The sequence below is a fragment of the Pteropus alecto genome, unplaced genomic scaffold, assembly GCF_000325575.1.
Source record: "Pteropus alecto unplaced genomic scaffold, ASM32557v1 scaffold484, whole genome shotgun sequence".
NCBI classification, from domain to species: domain Eukaryota; kingdom Metazoa; phylum Chordata; class Mammalia; order Chiroptera; family Pteropodidae; genus Pteropus; species Pteropus alecto.
This window is the reverse complement of record NW_006435778.1, coordinates 1,522,816-1,536,600: the sequence shown is the minus strand read 5'-3', so window position 1 is coordinate 1,536,600 and position 13,785 is coordinate 1,522,816. Positions and strand designations below refer to the sequence as shown.

Sequence of the window (13,785 nt, the reverse complement as noted above, 5' to 3'; positions counted from 1 at the left end):
AAAAAAAAAAAAAAAAAAGCCACTCCCATTTCTGTATCATGATTGCCATTTTTTAGCAAGTGTGTGAACTCAGTGCTTTTCTATAAATAAATCATGGATCACAAAAAAGATCATTTTTCTAAAATCAGAAATTGTGTTCTCTCAATAAATGGGGCCCTTCCCTCTCTTCTGTATTGCCCTGGCTGGGACAGGGAGCTGGCTGGGCCTATAGTGCAGTGGGTTTCTAGTGGTCTAAGGAAATGTGAAATGACAGACGAAGAATTTTCTGCCACACCAGACCCCTCTCCAGAGCTCGCAGGCAGCTCAGAGCCTTGTCTCTGAGGAAGTAGCTATCATCATGATGGGCAGAAACACCAAGATCCTGAGAAAATTAGAGGGCATGCTCAGAAAATACAGAGCAACCCTGAGCAGCACAGGACCTTTTGGCTTCAGAGGACTTCTTGCCTCAGCCATGCAAATCTAAGGTTCTACTCGTAAGCAACCCAGCTCTGAGTCTTAATGTCCTCCTATCTTTTGTTATCAAAGCTGAAGGCCTCTCAGCTTCTCCCTGCTTACCTAGATGCCATCTTCCTTGACAGACCTCTCAAGTATTCTAGCCGTTCTGTGCCCCTCTCTCATCTATTCTTCCCTTCCTTCCCAGACACAAATCCCTGTCAAATAGGACTCATAAGCTGTGGGGACCCCATTTCTCTGCAAATGTCATAGCTCCAGCTGTTAGGAAGCTCTACCCAGCCCATGTTGCTCTGGGGCTTGGCAATCTAAGGGCAAGATGGCCCTGACATTAAGTCCTACGTACATAGTCCCATGTCTGAGTTCTCATGACTTAGAGGAGAGGATGCAGAAAGACACCCCAACTAAGGAGGAACTGAGGGTAAGGAAAAAGATCTTTCACAAACAAAACCACATGTTAGACTCTAACTCTGGAACTTTTATTCTCTTAGAAACAATCAATCATCTGTGTTAGTGGTACTTGAGAGAAAAGGTATATGCTCAGTTCTGTCGAAGCACACGTGAGTATTTGTGCACAGCATCCACAAAGGCCCCCACATGTTCTGGGTCCATGTCAGGGTAAAGTCCATGGCCCAGGTTGGCAATGTAGCACTGTGGCCCAAAGTCATCCAGCATCTGCCACACCAGCCGTCTGATCTCCTCCTGGGGGACCAATAGGACACTGGCTACAGGGGAGGCCAGAAAGCCTCTGTTCTCCCTGTACATAATAGTGACACACATACATGTAGGCATGTTTCTACTCAATGTTATTCATTCAGTCATTATTCAGAAAAATTTATTGAATGAGTAGGAAGGGCCAGGCATTTGTATTTGTAAGAAAATACAAATGAACAATAAAAAGAAATTCCTGCCTTCCTAGAGTTCACATGGTGTGTGGGGGATAGATGGGAGAGACAAACAGACATCATAAAAACACAATACAGCCATACCCACAGCCATGGGAGTGCACAGAGACAAACTCACAAGACACACACAGGGACGCTGGTTGTTACCTCAGGTGCATACAGGGCACAGGGGTCCAGGTTGCCCTGCAAGGTCACCTTCTTCCCCACACGCTCCCTGGAAGCAGAGTTGGTGCCACATTCTGGTGACTGCACATATAGCAGCTGCACCAGCTCCACCTCACCCTCCATTACTTACCGAGCTTTCTCTGGGGCCACTGTCCAGTCAAGCCCAACCACCTCATAGCCAGCCTGGGCCAGCTCCTCCAAGGCAAAATGTCCATCCTTAGCAAAGATGATCTGGGAGAAAGGGCAGGTCTCAGCCTACAGAGGGACTTGCAATACCCACTATCATACCTCTGCTGCCCTCCAGTGGTCACTTCAGTCTATGCAGCACTTATCCTACAAGCTCCACAGTCACACCTTCACTCACCCCAACTCCATTCTTACCATGGGCACTGGTGCCAGGCCTGTCTCCTGCAGCCTGGACTTCACTCGCTTGGCCACATCACGGATGTAGGGCAGTGCAAATTTATTGAAGAGCTGTGGGCCAAGATGCCCTGCATGGGATTCAAAGAGCTGCAATGCCTACAGTTAGGGAATGTAAAGGGAAATAACACACGAAGTATATCAAGTCCCACACACAGAATGTACCTCAATTTTCCCCATGACTTCAATCTTTCATACTGCCTAAACCTATAAACTCAGTCCCAGTCAAAAAGATTTGCCTTTTCCTCCAGATCCCAGTGCTAGCTTTGGTCTTTGAACACACAGATCATTAAGCCCCAGTGTCAGAGCAGACTTGGTGCTCCAGCCAGATAACTGCAGGCCAAGCTTCTTTCATGCTTGCCATTAAGACACCCACCCTCTCAGGTGTAGGTAACTCTCCTGCTCTGGTCCTTATAGACTAAACTCCAGCCCATGTGTCTCTCCCTCAGGACTCACCTGGGCACCAGCAGCCACTTGTCCCACCAGATATGGTACCAGAGCATCAGTGAGGATGCGAAGCAGCCGGTGACTGGCCTTCGGTCTCTGGTAAAGCCAGCGCTTGGCCTGAGCCATGGTGCTTGAGCCGCCACCCTCAACCATGTATGTCATCAGAGTCCACTACAAAAGGATACAAAGAGAATGTCACAGGTGTAGAAGCCAGACTGATACTTCCTTCTCTTGTCTACACCAGACCTGCCAGAGTAATTTCCCCCATGCCCGAGTCCCTGCCCTGTTTCACAGTACCGGGGCACCAGCAAAGCCAATCAGGGGCACACGCCCAGCCAGCCGTTGTCGAGTGAGGGTGATGGCCTGGAACACATAGGCCAGCTCAGAGGCCACTGCTGCTGGATCCCGGAGGCGCTCTAAATCTCGCTCTTCTCTTAATGGCTCTGGAAAGCTGGGCCCTTTGCCTGGCACCATGGTCACCTCCATGCCCAGTGCCTGGAGGGGGAGAAAAACATCTCTGTTCCTAACCTGTAACTCCAGGAGGAAAGGCTCTATTCAGCCCATGCCAAGAAAGAGCTAAAACAGAATAAAGCTCAGCCAAACTCCTGCAGCCCGGCCTTCTCTTCCAGCCTTAGTTTTTCCTCCTGTCCAGTGAGGATAAGTGCTCATCTTGAGCCTTGACTGTTTCATCTTTTCCCCTTTTTCATCTATTCCAGAATCAGATTTGAGAAGGTACCTGGGGTACAACAAGGATGTCGGAAAAGATGATGGCAGCATCCAGAGGAAAGCGACGCAGTGGCTGTAGGAAATAGAAGACAGGTTGCTAGGTGGTGAGCTAAGGACATAAACCCCTCCCTCTTTCTGGACCCCTCACCTGCAGAGTCAGTTCACAGCAGGCCTCTGGGGAGCGGCAGGTGCTGAAAAAGTCTTGGGCAGCCCGAGTTTCCCTAAACTCTGTAGACGAGAGAAGTCAAAACTCAGCCTTGAGGAACCTCTAAAGCCCTCCCTTGCCCCCTCAAAAACTTGTCACCCTCCAGAGTTTTACCTAGACTTCCTGACCCTGACCTGGTAAGTAGCGGCCTGCCTGCCGCATGCACCAAACGGGAGTGTAGTCTGTGTCTTCTCCCCAGGCTGCCCGCAGGAATGTGTCATTCTTCAGCTCCGGAAAACTATAGGGACTGGAGATGGGGGATTGGGGCGGAGGGGTGGATAAGTGTCAGTAAGTTAGGCTGGGAGTTGGGGAAGGCTCGGGTTCCTAAGGTGGATTCATTCCAACACCGTTATCTGTCTTCTCCAGACCAGCTCCCAAGCTGTGGCTCCCCACCCATTCTGCCTTCTCTTTACCTAATCAGGTGGTGCACAAGACCAAAGAGCCCGCGCTGCATGGGGCATCTATCCTACGCACAGTCCTAGCTTCCCCAAGCTCAAAGCCACTGGAAGGACTGGGGAGGTGGGGGAAGGGGAGAGAAGGAAGCCTAGAAAGGATAGTTTGAGGGTCTCTGGACCAGATAATCACAGGGAACAGGGAAGGATAAGTAGGCTGGTTCCAGGTCTGGGGGTTAAAGGAGGGATAAGAGTTGACGGTCCTGAAGTAGAAGTCCTAGTTGAGGATTAAAAGTCCCGGGGGCATAACTAAATGAAGGTCTGGGGAATGCAGCCAGCTTAAAGGCTGGGGAACGCAGCCAGCTCCGCGGATCCTTGGATGAAGGTCTCAGGAATCCACGGCTAAAGGATTTTCGGGATTCCAGCTTCTGGGGTTTGGGCTGGGGCCCTCCAGGGGGAAAGCAAGTATAGGGACAGATCCATGAGCTGAATCAGGTCGGTCGTCCCGCTGGCTACGCCGCGTGGTGCACAGAACTCACCCCAACCCGTTCACCTCCATGATAAGACGTCTGTAACTGCGAGGCAGTCCCCACTTTAACCTGAATCTGACAGTACCGCTCCCCGGGCTCCACCCCTTCCTGGACTGAGCCAAGGCCGTGGCCATATTGAAAGTCACGTGATTGATCTCTCGCGACAAACTACGGGGCTGTCCTGGCTGCTGCCGGTAGGACCCCCTACCTCACTTCACCGTAAAGTCCCGCACCCCAAAAAAGAGCTTCGCTCTAACTGCCCTTTACCGTGGCATGAGAAATTTGCTCTTCTTTAATGGCCTAGAAATCCTGAAGGTTTGGCCTAAGTCTCACTTTCACTCCCACTGTCCATGATTCTAACAATCTTATGGATGACCCAGCCAGGCATACAGTGGATTATGGAACCAAGTTGTACAGGGAACTGAAATCAGTAAATATGTACATTACCTACTAAAAGCCTATAATAGGTACAGAAGTTACAAGAGTGAACAAGACAGCTCTTTCCTATGAGAAGCTACAGACTGATGAAGAAACAGAAATCAGCAATCACAGTAATAAATGTTTTAAGAGAAGAAAGCTAGAAGCAAGTAGCAACGGGCTCCCCTTTTATTTGGGGAAAGCGATGGGGGTGTTACAAGCAGAGGGAACAGCATGTACAAAGTGAAGAGGCAAAAAAGCCGATGTCTATTATGGGAACTATGAGATCAATCTGGTGGAATTAAAGAGGTTGGAGACATCTGCAGAGTGCAAATTATGCAGATGAGGTACATTTGTTTACTTTAGCCTGTGTAGTGCAATAGCTTACAAATAGCCTGGAGAGAAGTACTGTGTTCCCAATTTTCTAGGGGAAAAACAGAATGGAAAACTGTCAAAATTACATGGGATCATTTATTCTTTCTTGATAACGTCAATTATTTGAAAACTATCAAAACAAAGTTTCCACCAGTGTCCATCATTAGATGACTAAGTAAACAAAATGTTGTATGTCCATACAATGGGATATTATTCCGCCATAAAAAGGCAACATTGTTGTAACATTAAGCTTAGTAAAATAGGACAGACACAAAAGGACAAATATTGTGTGGTTCCACTTACTTGAAATATCTAGAATAGGCAAATTCATAGAAGCAGAAAATAGAGTTTACCTGGAGCTGGGGAAAGGAGGCAATGAGGAATTATTGTTTAAATGGTAAAGAGTTTCTGTTTGGGGTGATAGTAAAAAGTTTTGGAAATAGATAATTGTATACTTAAAATGGTTAAAATGGCAAATTTCATTATATGCATTTTACCACAATTTTTAAAAATTAATGCGACATCAAAAACCATTGAATTGTACATTTTAAATGGATGAATTGAGTGGCATGTGAATTATATCTCAAAACTTTTTTAAGCGGAGAGGGGACAAAATTTCCTTTGCCTCCATGATTGTACTTCACCAACAAACAGCTCCTGTCCAACTTTTTTGCTTCCTCCCTTCCCACCTTGGCTTTTCCGCTCATGTGGTTCAGAATCACTAGGAGAACCGGATAACAATCACTAGTGTCCTGGGATTAGGAAGACTAACAACCAGGATCAAGTCTAAATGACTCAAGACTCCTTGGTCAGCGGCAGGGCTGGAAAGGGGATTATTCTCGCATTTTAGTCATACTGTCCCTAACATTGGGAGCCCGAGAGGATGTCTGGGAAATTTTAAATGATTCTTCTGGTTGTAGTATGACTTGGCGAGGAGGCAAAACAGGAGGCCAGAGGACTGGGAAAATGGCGGTTGCAATGATCCAGGCTGGATAGAATAGTGGCTTAAATGAGGGTAGTAGCGGTGTAGATAAATGGTAGTAGAAATGGAGATGAGGAGGGGAAGATTGATCGGGTAGAAACTACTGAACTTGGGTCTGGGTGGCTGAGTGGGAGGCACAGAGGTAGGTATTATGGTTGCGTATCCGAGTACACTGGGCAATAAATGCCGCAGGAGCGTGAGGTGCGCTTAGTCCAGAACATACGGCAAAGGCTGGCCGAAGGCGGGGCAGAGCATGGTGGGAAGCTCGACCAGCCTTTGCGGCCGCTGCCTCTGCAACAGGGTTACCTCTAGGCTTCCTTCTGACGCTTCGCAATGGCTGGCCCGGGCCCGGGCGCAGCTTTAGAGTCCCCACGGCAGCTTCTGGGACGAATACGCTTCCTGGCGGAGGCAGCTCAAAACCTCCGCGCGGGAAGGCCGCTGCCGGCGGCACTGGCCTTCGTGCCGCGCGAGGTGCTCTACAAGCTATACAAGGACCCGGCGGGCCCGTCGCGTGTGCTGCTGCCGGTGTGGGAGGCGGAGGGCCTGGGGCTTCGTGTGGGAGCCTCGGGCCCGGCCCCCGGTGCCGGCTCCGGGCCCCTCCGCGCTGCCCGCGACAGCATTGAGCTCCGGCGCGGCGCTTGCGTACGCACCACGGGCGAGGAGCTGTGCAACGGCCACGGGCTCTGGGTAAAGCTGACCAAGGTGCGTCGTGACCTGCCCTGGGCCCTGCTAAAGACCCCCAGCGCCAAGGAAGCCCCTGGCTCTTCCTCTTCCCTCCCCTTATTGAGTTATTATTGCGTTCCGTGCCCTTTGCCTTGGGCTGGGCAGGACGGACTGCTGGGCAGTTCCCTGACTGAAGTTCCCATCCGGCGCGTCCTGGCAGGAGCAGCTGGCAGAGCACCTGGGCGACTGCGGACTGGACGAAGGCTGGCTGCTGGTGTGCCGCCCGGCGGAGGGCGGGGCCCGCCTCGTACCCATTGACACTCCCGATCACCTCCAGCGGCAGCAGCAGCTCTTCGGCATCGACTACCGCCCGCTGCTTAGGTCGTGCACTTAAAAGGGCGGGGCTTGCTGTCAGTCAGCCGGCCCCCAGGGGTTGGAAAGTAGTCTGGCGGGAGAGGTGGGATAAGGAGCGGAGGCCGGAGTACCGGCAGGAAGGGGCGGGGCCTTAAGGGAACAGGGATAAGGCTTCTAGAGGTGTAGTCTGCAGGGGCTAGAGCTCTGGATGAGGTTCCAGGGTTTGGGATTGTTCTGCTGCCCACTGATGTCTCCCCATCCTACCACCACTCTCTGCCCGCAGATGGGAACAGGTGGTGGACCTGACATACTCACATCGCCTCGGATCTAGGCCTCAGCCAGCCGAGGCATACACGGAAGCTGTACAAAGGTTACTGTGAGTGAGCTGGGATGGGATGGGAAGGAAGGAGCTCCAGGTTTGGGCCCGACCTAATTAGGGACTTGGGGTTGCTTAGCTATGTGCCACCGATGTGGACCTACGAGTGCGACGAGGACCTGATCCACTTCTTGTACGACCACCTGGGCAAGGAGGATGAGAACCTGGGTAGCGTGAAGCAGTATGTGGAGAGCATAGACGTTTCCTCCTACACGGTGGGTGCTGAGAATCCTCCCACCCTAAGCAAGATGTCGTCACATTTTGCTAAATCCAGAACCCTCACCTCTAGAGTGGGGCTAAACCTGAATCCCCATAGGCCAGACTCAATCCGGCCCCCCATGTTGGAAATCCTATAGAAACCCCTAGACAATTCCACCCATACCAGTACGCTTTTAACCCAGCTGCACTGTGTTTTCTCTCTTGTGCTCCCTGACCCAAAGCACACCTCCAGTGCAGGGAGTGGGGGGTAAACGCGGACTCCACCTCTCTGTCCCTCCCTAGGAGGAGTTCAATGTGTCCTGCCTGACAGACAGCAATGCAGACACCTACTGGGAGAGTGATGGGTCCCAGTGCCAGCACTGGGTGCGGCTTACCATGAAAAAGGGCACCATTGTCAAGTGAGTGGGCTCTGAGTAGGACGGGGTGGGTAAGCCACGTCTCTGTACAGAGACCAATTTGCATACTCTGCCCACCAGGAAACTACTACTCACAGTCGATACCACAGATGACAACTTCATGCCTAAGCGGGTGGTGATCTATGGGGGCGAAGGGGACAATCTGAAGAAGCTGAGTGACGTGAGCATTGACGAGTGAGCAAGCTGGCCTGGGTGGGAGGTGGGGCCTAATCCCAGAAATGGGGCCTGGCCCAGCTTAGAAATTTGGATGAGACCCCAGCAAGGGGTATCCAAAGTACTTTACATCTGTCTCCTCAGGACCCTAATCGGGGATGTCTGTGTTCTAGAGGACATGACAGTACACCTCCCAATCATCGAGATCCGCATCGTCGAGTGCCGAGGTGGGGCTTAAGGCTATAAGGAGGTAAAGGCAGTCACAGTATAGATGGGGGCTAGCTGGCAGTATGGAGAGAGAAGTTGAGCTGGGAGTTGAGGTGAAGGTGATAGGTGAACTAACTCCAGGATTTTAAGCTTTGGGGCCTTAGCCAGGTGGAAGGTACCAGGTATAGAACTGCCTTAAAGCCATAGAGATGGTTAAGCTCACCTGGAAGAGGAACTGAGTTGAGACCTTCGGGCTTTTTAATGTTATAGTGGTGGATGGAAGAGCCAGTAAAGGATATAATAATCAGAATCAAGTGAGTAGAAGGGAATCCCAAAGGTCTCAAGGGTCTAGGGGCAAAGGGTGATAAAAAGGCTAAACATGAAGGAGACATTCTCAGGTTTAAGGGCTTAGGAGGCAGCTGATATAATAGTGACCTCACTCTGACGCCTTCCCTCAGATGATGGGATTGATGTGCGTCTTCGAGGGGTCAAGATCAAGTCTTCTAGACAGCGGGAACTAGGGTTGAATGCAGACCTGTTCCAGCCGACCAGTCTGGTGCGATATCCACGCCTAGAAGGCACTGACCCAGAAGTACTGTACCGCAGAGCTGTTCTCCTACAGAGGTGGCTGTGGTCCTGGGCCTTCCAGGCCCTCCCCCTTTCTCCCTTCCTGAGCCTTGTATGTCTATGTGGAGGAGGTCCCCAAGGTCTTATACTGTAAGCTCTTCCACTTCAAGAGTCAGAGCAGCTACTAGGCCCTGGCTTCTCCTGTCCCTGTGTGTTGGAGATTGAGGGGGTCTTACATCAATGCCAAACTCTTTAGCTGCAGTTTTCTTTACCCACCCACTCCAGATTCATAAAGATCCTAGACAGTGTCCTGCACCACCTGGTACCTGCCTGGGACCACACACTGGACACCTTCAGTGTGATTAAGGTGAGCCTGGCCCATCCAGCTCTAGACTTGGCAGTGTGCTCCCCCTATTCTCATGCAGTCATTCACTCTTCAGCAGAGAGTTCTTAAAACGTACTCTAGGCTTAGACCTTTACTGGGTTCTGGGTACATAGAAAGAAAGCAAAATATAAATAGTCAAAATTTAGTCTCCGGGGTGTTATTCCCCAGGTAGTGTGTGAAATACATAAGAGCTGGGGGAGGAGAGGTGACAGCATGGATAGGTTGGATTACATAGAAGGTGAGAGTTACTAGGCAGCAATAGATGGTATGGCATGGGAATGAGGCTGGGAGGGGGTGGGCAGGAAGTAGGCCCTGATAGTAGAGAGCACTGTGGCCCAGGCTGTGAAGCAGGGACTTTGTCCCAGGTCAGTGAAGCCATTGGAAAGGTTTTAAGTAAGATCAAGAAAAAGTTGGAATTTTTTGTTTTAGAAGGCTCCCCCTAGTGGCTTGACTAAGGGAGGAACTGGAAGCAAGGACTGGGATGGACTAGGCTTGGACTGGAACTATAGTGGAATTGGGTCCAAGCAAAGAGGAAGGCCTAGACAGAGGCTAACCACCTGCCGGCCCTTCTCTGGCCACCTCTTCTCACCAGCAAGTGAAGCAGTTCCTGCTGCTGTCACGACAGCGGCCGGGCCTGGTGGCCCAGTGCCTGCGTGACTCAGAGAGCAGCAAGCCCAGCTTTATGCCACGCCTGTACATCAACCGGCGCCTTGCCATGGAACACCGTGCCTGCCCCTTAAGGGACCCTGCCTGCAAGAATGCGGTCTTCACCCAGGTCTGGACTATCTGGGGTCAGACTGAGGGAGGGCAGTAAGGGTGCTAGGGGGCTGAGCCAAGAGGGACCTGAGCAAGGTCTTTGGGCAAGAGTAGAGCCCGGTCTTGACAGACTCCTACAGCTCCCTCCCCTATCCCCTGCCCCCAGGTTTATGAAGGCCTCAAGCCTTCTGACAAGTATGAAAAGCCCCTGGACTACAGGTATGGTATGAGGGTGAGGGACTTGCTCACAGCAGACACCCACACACTGTCTCTGGCACCCCTCATTATCACCCCTCTGTCGCCCCTACTCCGCGCTGGTACCTGGGCTGGTGAATCGCCCCGAGCCCTGGCCCAGCATGATGACCACCCCTACTCACAGGTGGCCCATGCGCTATGACCAGTGGTGGGAGTGTAAATTCATTGCAGAAGGCATCATTGACCAAGGTGAGGCCATAAGGGAGGATACTAAGGGTCCTGCCCTAGTTAGAGCTGTAGAGGTTTCGCGGGCCACCAGCTAACCAAGATAGGGGACCTGCTTATTACCCCATTATGGAGGCTGGGCTCTTGAGTGCCCCAGCTGAGGACACTGTCTGCCACTTCAGGGGGCGGCTTCCGAGACAGCCTGGCAGACATGTCAGAAGAGCTGTGCCCTAGCTCAGCGGCCACCCCTGTACCTCTGCCCTTCTTTGTGCGCACAGCCAACCAGGTAAGCTCCCAGGAGTTTCTGCTGCTCTTTGTCTGCAAACCCCCCAGGTACCAGGCAGAGATAGAGACAGGGCAGAAGAGGGGCTAATTGCCTGAGGCAGACAGGGATGGAGGAGCCATCATACATTCAGAAGGGTCATTGGGAGCCCCCAGTGAAAGATGTTCAAAAAGTCTTTGGGGAATCTCAGGCAACAAAGTAGGATCCAACCCATGCCATGCTGACAGCTCTGTCTCCGGGGGCAGGGCAATGGCACAGGTGAGGCCCGGGACATGTATGTGCCCAACCCCTCCTGCCGAGACTTTGCCAAGTATGAGTGGATCGGACAGCTGATGGGGGCTGCCCTTCGGGGTAAGGAGTTCCTGGTGAGTAGCCTAATCTACATCCTGTCAGATCAGCCCTGACCCCTGGAAGGAAGAAGAGTCAACCAAATATGGGAAGCTCAGCGTCAGAAGACAATAGTGAGTATTTGTCCTGCAGGTCTTGGCTCTGCCTGGTTTCGTGTGGAAGCAGCTCTCTGGTGAGGAGGTGAGCTGGAGCAAGGATTTCCCAGCTGTGGACTCTGTGCTGGTGAGTAGGGCTTGGAGCCAGTGTTTCCTCTGCCTGGTCCCTGAAAGTTGCTGTTCCCCAAGGCTGTCCTGAACCTGTTATCACACACATCCTCCCTCTCCAATCCCATCTACTCCCATGGTTTCAACTACTGTCTCTATTCTGGCAACTCCTAAACCCTTACCTCCAGCCCCAGCCTCTCTCCGAAGCCTGGGGCCATATATGCATCTGCCCCCATGATGGCACCTCAAGCTCAGCATCTCACCAATCTATTACCATCTTGGGCTCCCTGTCTCAGAATGGCACCACCACCCACCCGTCTCCCTACCAAGGCCCTCAGGGTCAGCCTTTAGTTCTCCCTCACCTCCCTCATCTGTCACATCTCCATCTGGAATCTGTCCACTTCACCCACCTTACTACTATCCCCTTGGTTCAAGCCACCTTCCTTTCTGACCCAGCCACTAACTAAAAGAGTTAGTGTCCCTGTCTCTATTCTTAGCCATCTGATCTCCAGCAACCAGAGTAATTTCATTTTACTCTCCTCCTTTAAACCTTTCAGTGGCTCCACCCTGGGCTTAGGATAAAATGCAGAATCCAAAAAGGCATGACCCTTGTGTATATGGCTACTTGGTTCACATTTAGGTTCCAGCCAGATTCCTCAAGGCTTTTGCTCTTTCTACCATTTTCCAAAATGTTCTCTCTCTTGACTTCCTTGTGACCCAGCCAACTCCCAGCCATCATTCGGGTCTCAGCATAGATGCCATTTCCTCCAGGATGCCTTCCCTGGCCTCCAAGCCTGGTTACATGTTGTCTCGATGCTTTCACAGCCTTGTACTGACCCCATCACTTCCCTCATGGCCTGCATGGGGACTGCGTTGCCTGTCTCTCCTGCTTCCCTGTGAGCATCTTAACGAAAAACAATGACTGTTGCCACAGTGAAAAGCTGATCTTCCTGCCTCTCTCCAACCCCTAGGTGAAACTTCTGGAAGTAATGGAAGGAATGGACAAGGAGACATTTGAATTCAAATTTGGGAAGGAACTAACATTCACCACTGTGCTGAGTGACCAGCAGGTGGTGGAGCTAATCCCTGGGGGCACAGGCATCGTGGTGGGATATGAGGACCGCTCCCGTTTTATCCAACTGGTGCAGAAGGCTCGGCTAGAGGAGAGCAGGGAGCAGGTACTGCCCACAGGCTACAAGAACAGAGAGCTTTAGACAGCACCTAGTATCCAGAGCCCAGCCTGATAAGCCAGCAGTACCCAGTCCCAAGAACTCTGGCCCCCACCATCTCTCTTCCCTACATCCCTGCCAGTGCTGAGCAAAAACCATGTTCCCCATTATCTTTATGAGTGGAGGCCAAGGGGCCCCATCACACACTGAGTAGGGAGTGTGCCCTCTTCCCCAGCCAGGCCTTTGCCCTCCTCCCCAGGTGGCAGCGATGCAGGCGGGTCTGCTGAAGGTGGTTCCACAGGCTGTGCTGGACTTGCTGACCTGGCAAGAGTTAGAGAAGAAAGTGTGCGGGGACCCAGAGGTCACCGTGGATGCTCTGCGCAAGCTCAGTGAGTTTGGAGCAGGGCAGCGCAGTGTCGGGGTGGTGCTTTAGGGACTGTGTTTGTCAGGATGCAAGAATGAATTCTGGTCTTGTCACCATCCCCATCAGCCCGGTTTGAGGACTTCGAGCCATCTGACACACGGGTGCAATATTTCTGGGAGGCGCTGAACAACTTTACCAATGGTCAGTGGAAGAGGGCAGAGTAATGAGTAATACCTGGGTTCGACTCCACTTATGGGATACAGAGGTCGGCTGGAAGTTGTAGAACCTCCGCCACCACGAGTGCGGGCACTGATTTCCTTCTCCATCCAGAGGACCGGAGCCGCTTCCTACGCTTTGTCACTGGCCGCAGCCGTCTGCCTGCACGGATCTACATCTACCCAGACAAGCTGGGGTGAGTGCAGAGGAGAGGTCTGGAGGGGCTGTGGCCGGCTTTCTGCCCTCCCCCGACAGACGTACGTGTCAGACCCCTGCCCTGTGCCGCTATAATTCTTCCTAATCTGTGGCCTGTTCACTACTTCAGCTACGAGACCACAGACGCACTGCCCGAGTCTTCCACCTGCTCCAGCACCCTCTTCCTGCCGCACTATGCTAGGTGGGTTTCTTAGGTTCAAGCCTAGAGATGGGGAAGTGGGAGTGGGGTGGCATCCTAGGGTGAAGTGCTGCAGTGCACAAATTGGAGCCCCATTGCCCCAGGTAGTGTCAAAGGGGCCTCTACGTCTGGCGCTGACCAATTCCCTGCCTCCCCTTCCCTCTGCCACAGCGCCAAGGTGTGCGAGGAGAAGCTCCGCTATGCCGCATACAACTGCGTGGCCATTGACACCGACATGAGTCCTTGGGAGGAGTGAGTCGGCGCCAGGGGGCAGCCGC

General features: G+C 52.1%; 2 protein-coding genes across 5 annotated transcripts; one reads left to right on the top strand and one right to left on the bottom strand.

Annotated features, from left to right (window-relative positions):
* Positions 1 to 907: 907 nt before the first annotated feature.
* On the bottom strand, positions 908 to 4,408 carry UROD (uroporphyrinogen decarboxylase). 3 transcript variants are annotated; one of them, XM_006911419.3, is made up of 10 exons: positions 4,250 to 4,408; positions 3,453 to 3,565; positions 3,262 to 3,341; positions 3,124 to 3,186; positions 2,685 to 2,882; positions 2,397 to 2,558; positions 1,902 to 2,039; positions 1,651 to 1,751; positions 1,503 to 1,569; positions 908 to 1,152 (listed from the first exon to the last, which is right to left on the bottom strand). In XM_006911419.3, the coding sequence occupies exons 1-10, from the start codon at positions 4,372 to 4,374 to the stop codon at positions 991 to 993; spliced, it is 1,209 nt and encodes a 402-aa protein (XP_006911481.2). In that variant the 5' UTR covers positions 4,375 to 4,408; the 3' UTR covers positions 908 to 990. The 3 variants fall into 3 exon arrangements, with proteins under 3 accessions (XP_006911481.2, XP_024902220.1, XP_015444472.1); XM_015588986.2 differs by having other exon boundaries at positions 1,010 to 1,152; positions 1,503 to 1,594; XM_025046452.1 differs by lacking the exon at positions 3,124 to 3,186.
* A 1,369-nt stretch (positions 4,409 to 5,777) lies between these two features.
* On the top strand, positions 5,778 to 13,785 carry HECTD3 (HECT domain E3 ubiquitin protein ligase 3). Of its 2 annotated transcripts, none has more exons than XM_015588985.2 (21): positions 5,778 to 6,716; positions 6,898 to 7,058; positions 7,315 to 7,401; positions 7,487 to 7,622; positions 7,909 to 8,024; positions 8,103 to 8,216; positions 8,340 to 8,422; positions 8,861 to 9,026; positions 9,255 to 9,336; positions 9,947 to 10,129; positions 10,277 to 10,329; positions 10,490 to 10,554; positions 10,713 to 10,816; positions 11,059 to 11,178; positions 11,294 to 11,383; positions 12,336 to 12,542; positions 12,793 to 12,922; positions 13,024 to 13,098; positions 13,228 to 13,309; positions 13,439 to 13,510; positions 13,679 to 13,785. In XM_015588985.2, the coding sequence occupies exons 1-21, from the start codon at positions 6,348 to 6,350 to the stop codon at positions 13,761 to 13,763; spliced, it is 2,580 nt and encodes an 859-aa protein (XP_015444471.1). In that variant the 5' UTR covers positions 5,778 to 6,347; the 3' UTR covers positions 13,764 to 13,785. The 2 variants fall into 2 exon arrangements, with proteins under 2 accessions (XP_015444471.1, XP_006911480.1); XM_006911418.3 differs by having other exon boundaries at positions 5,782 to 6,716; positions 7,315 to 7,407.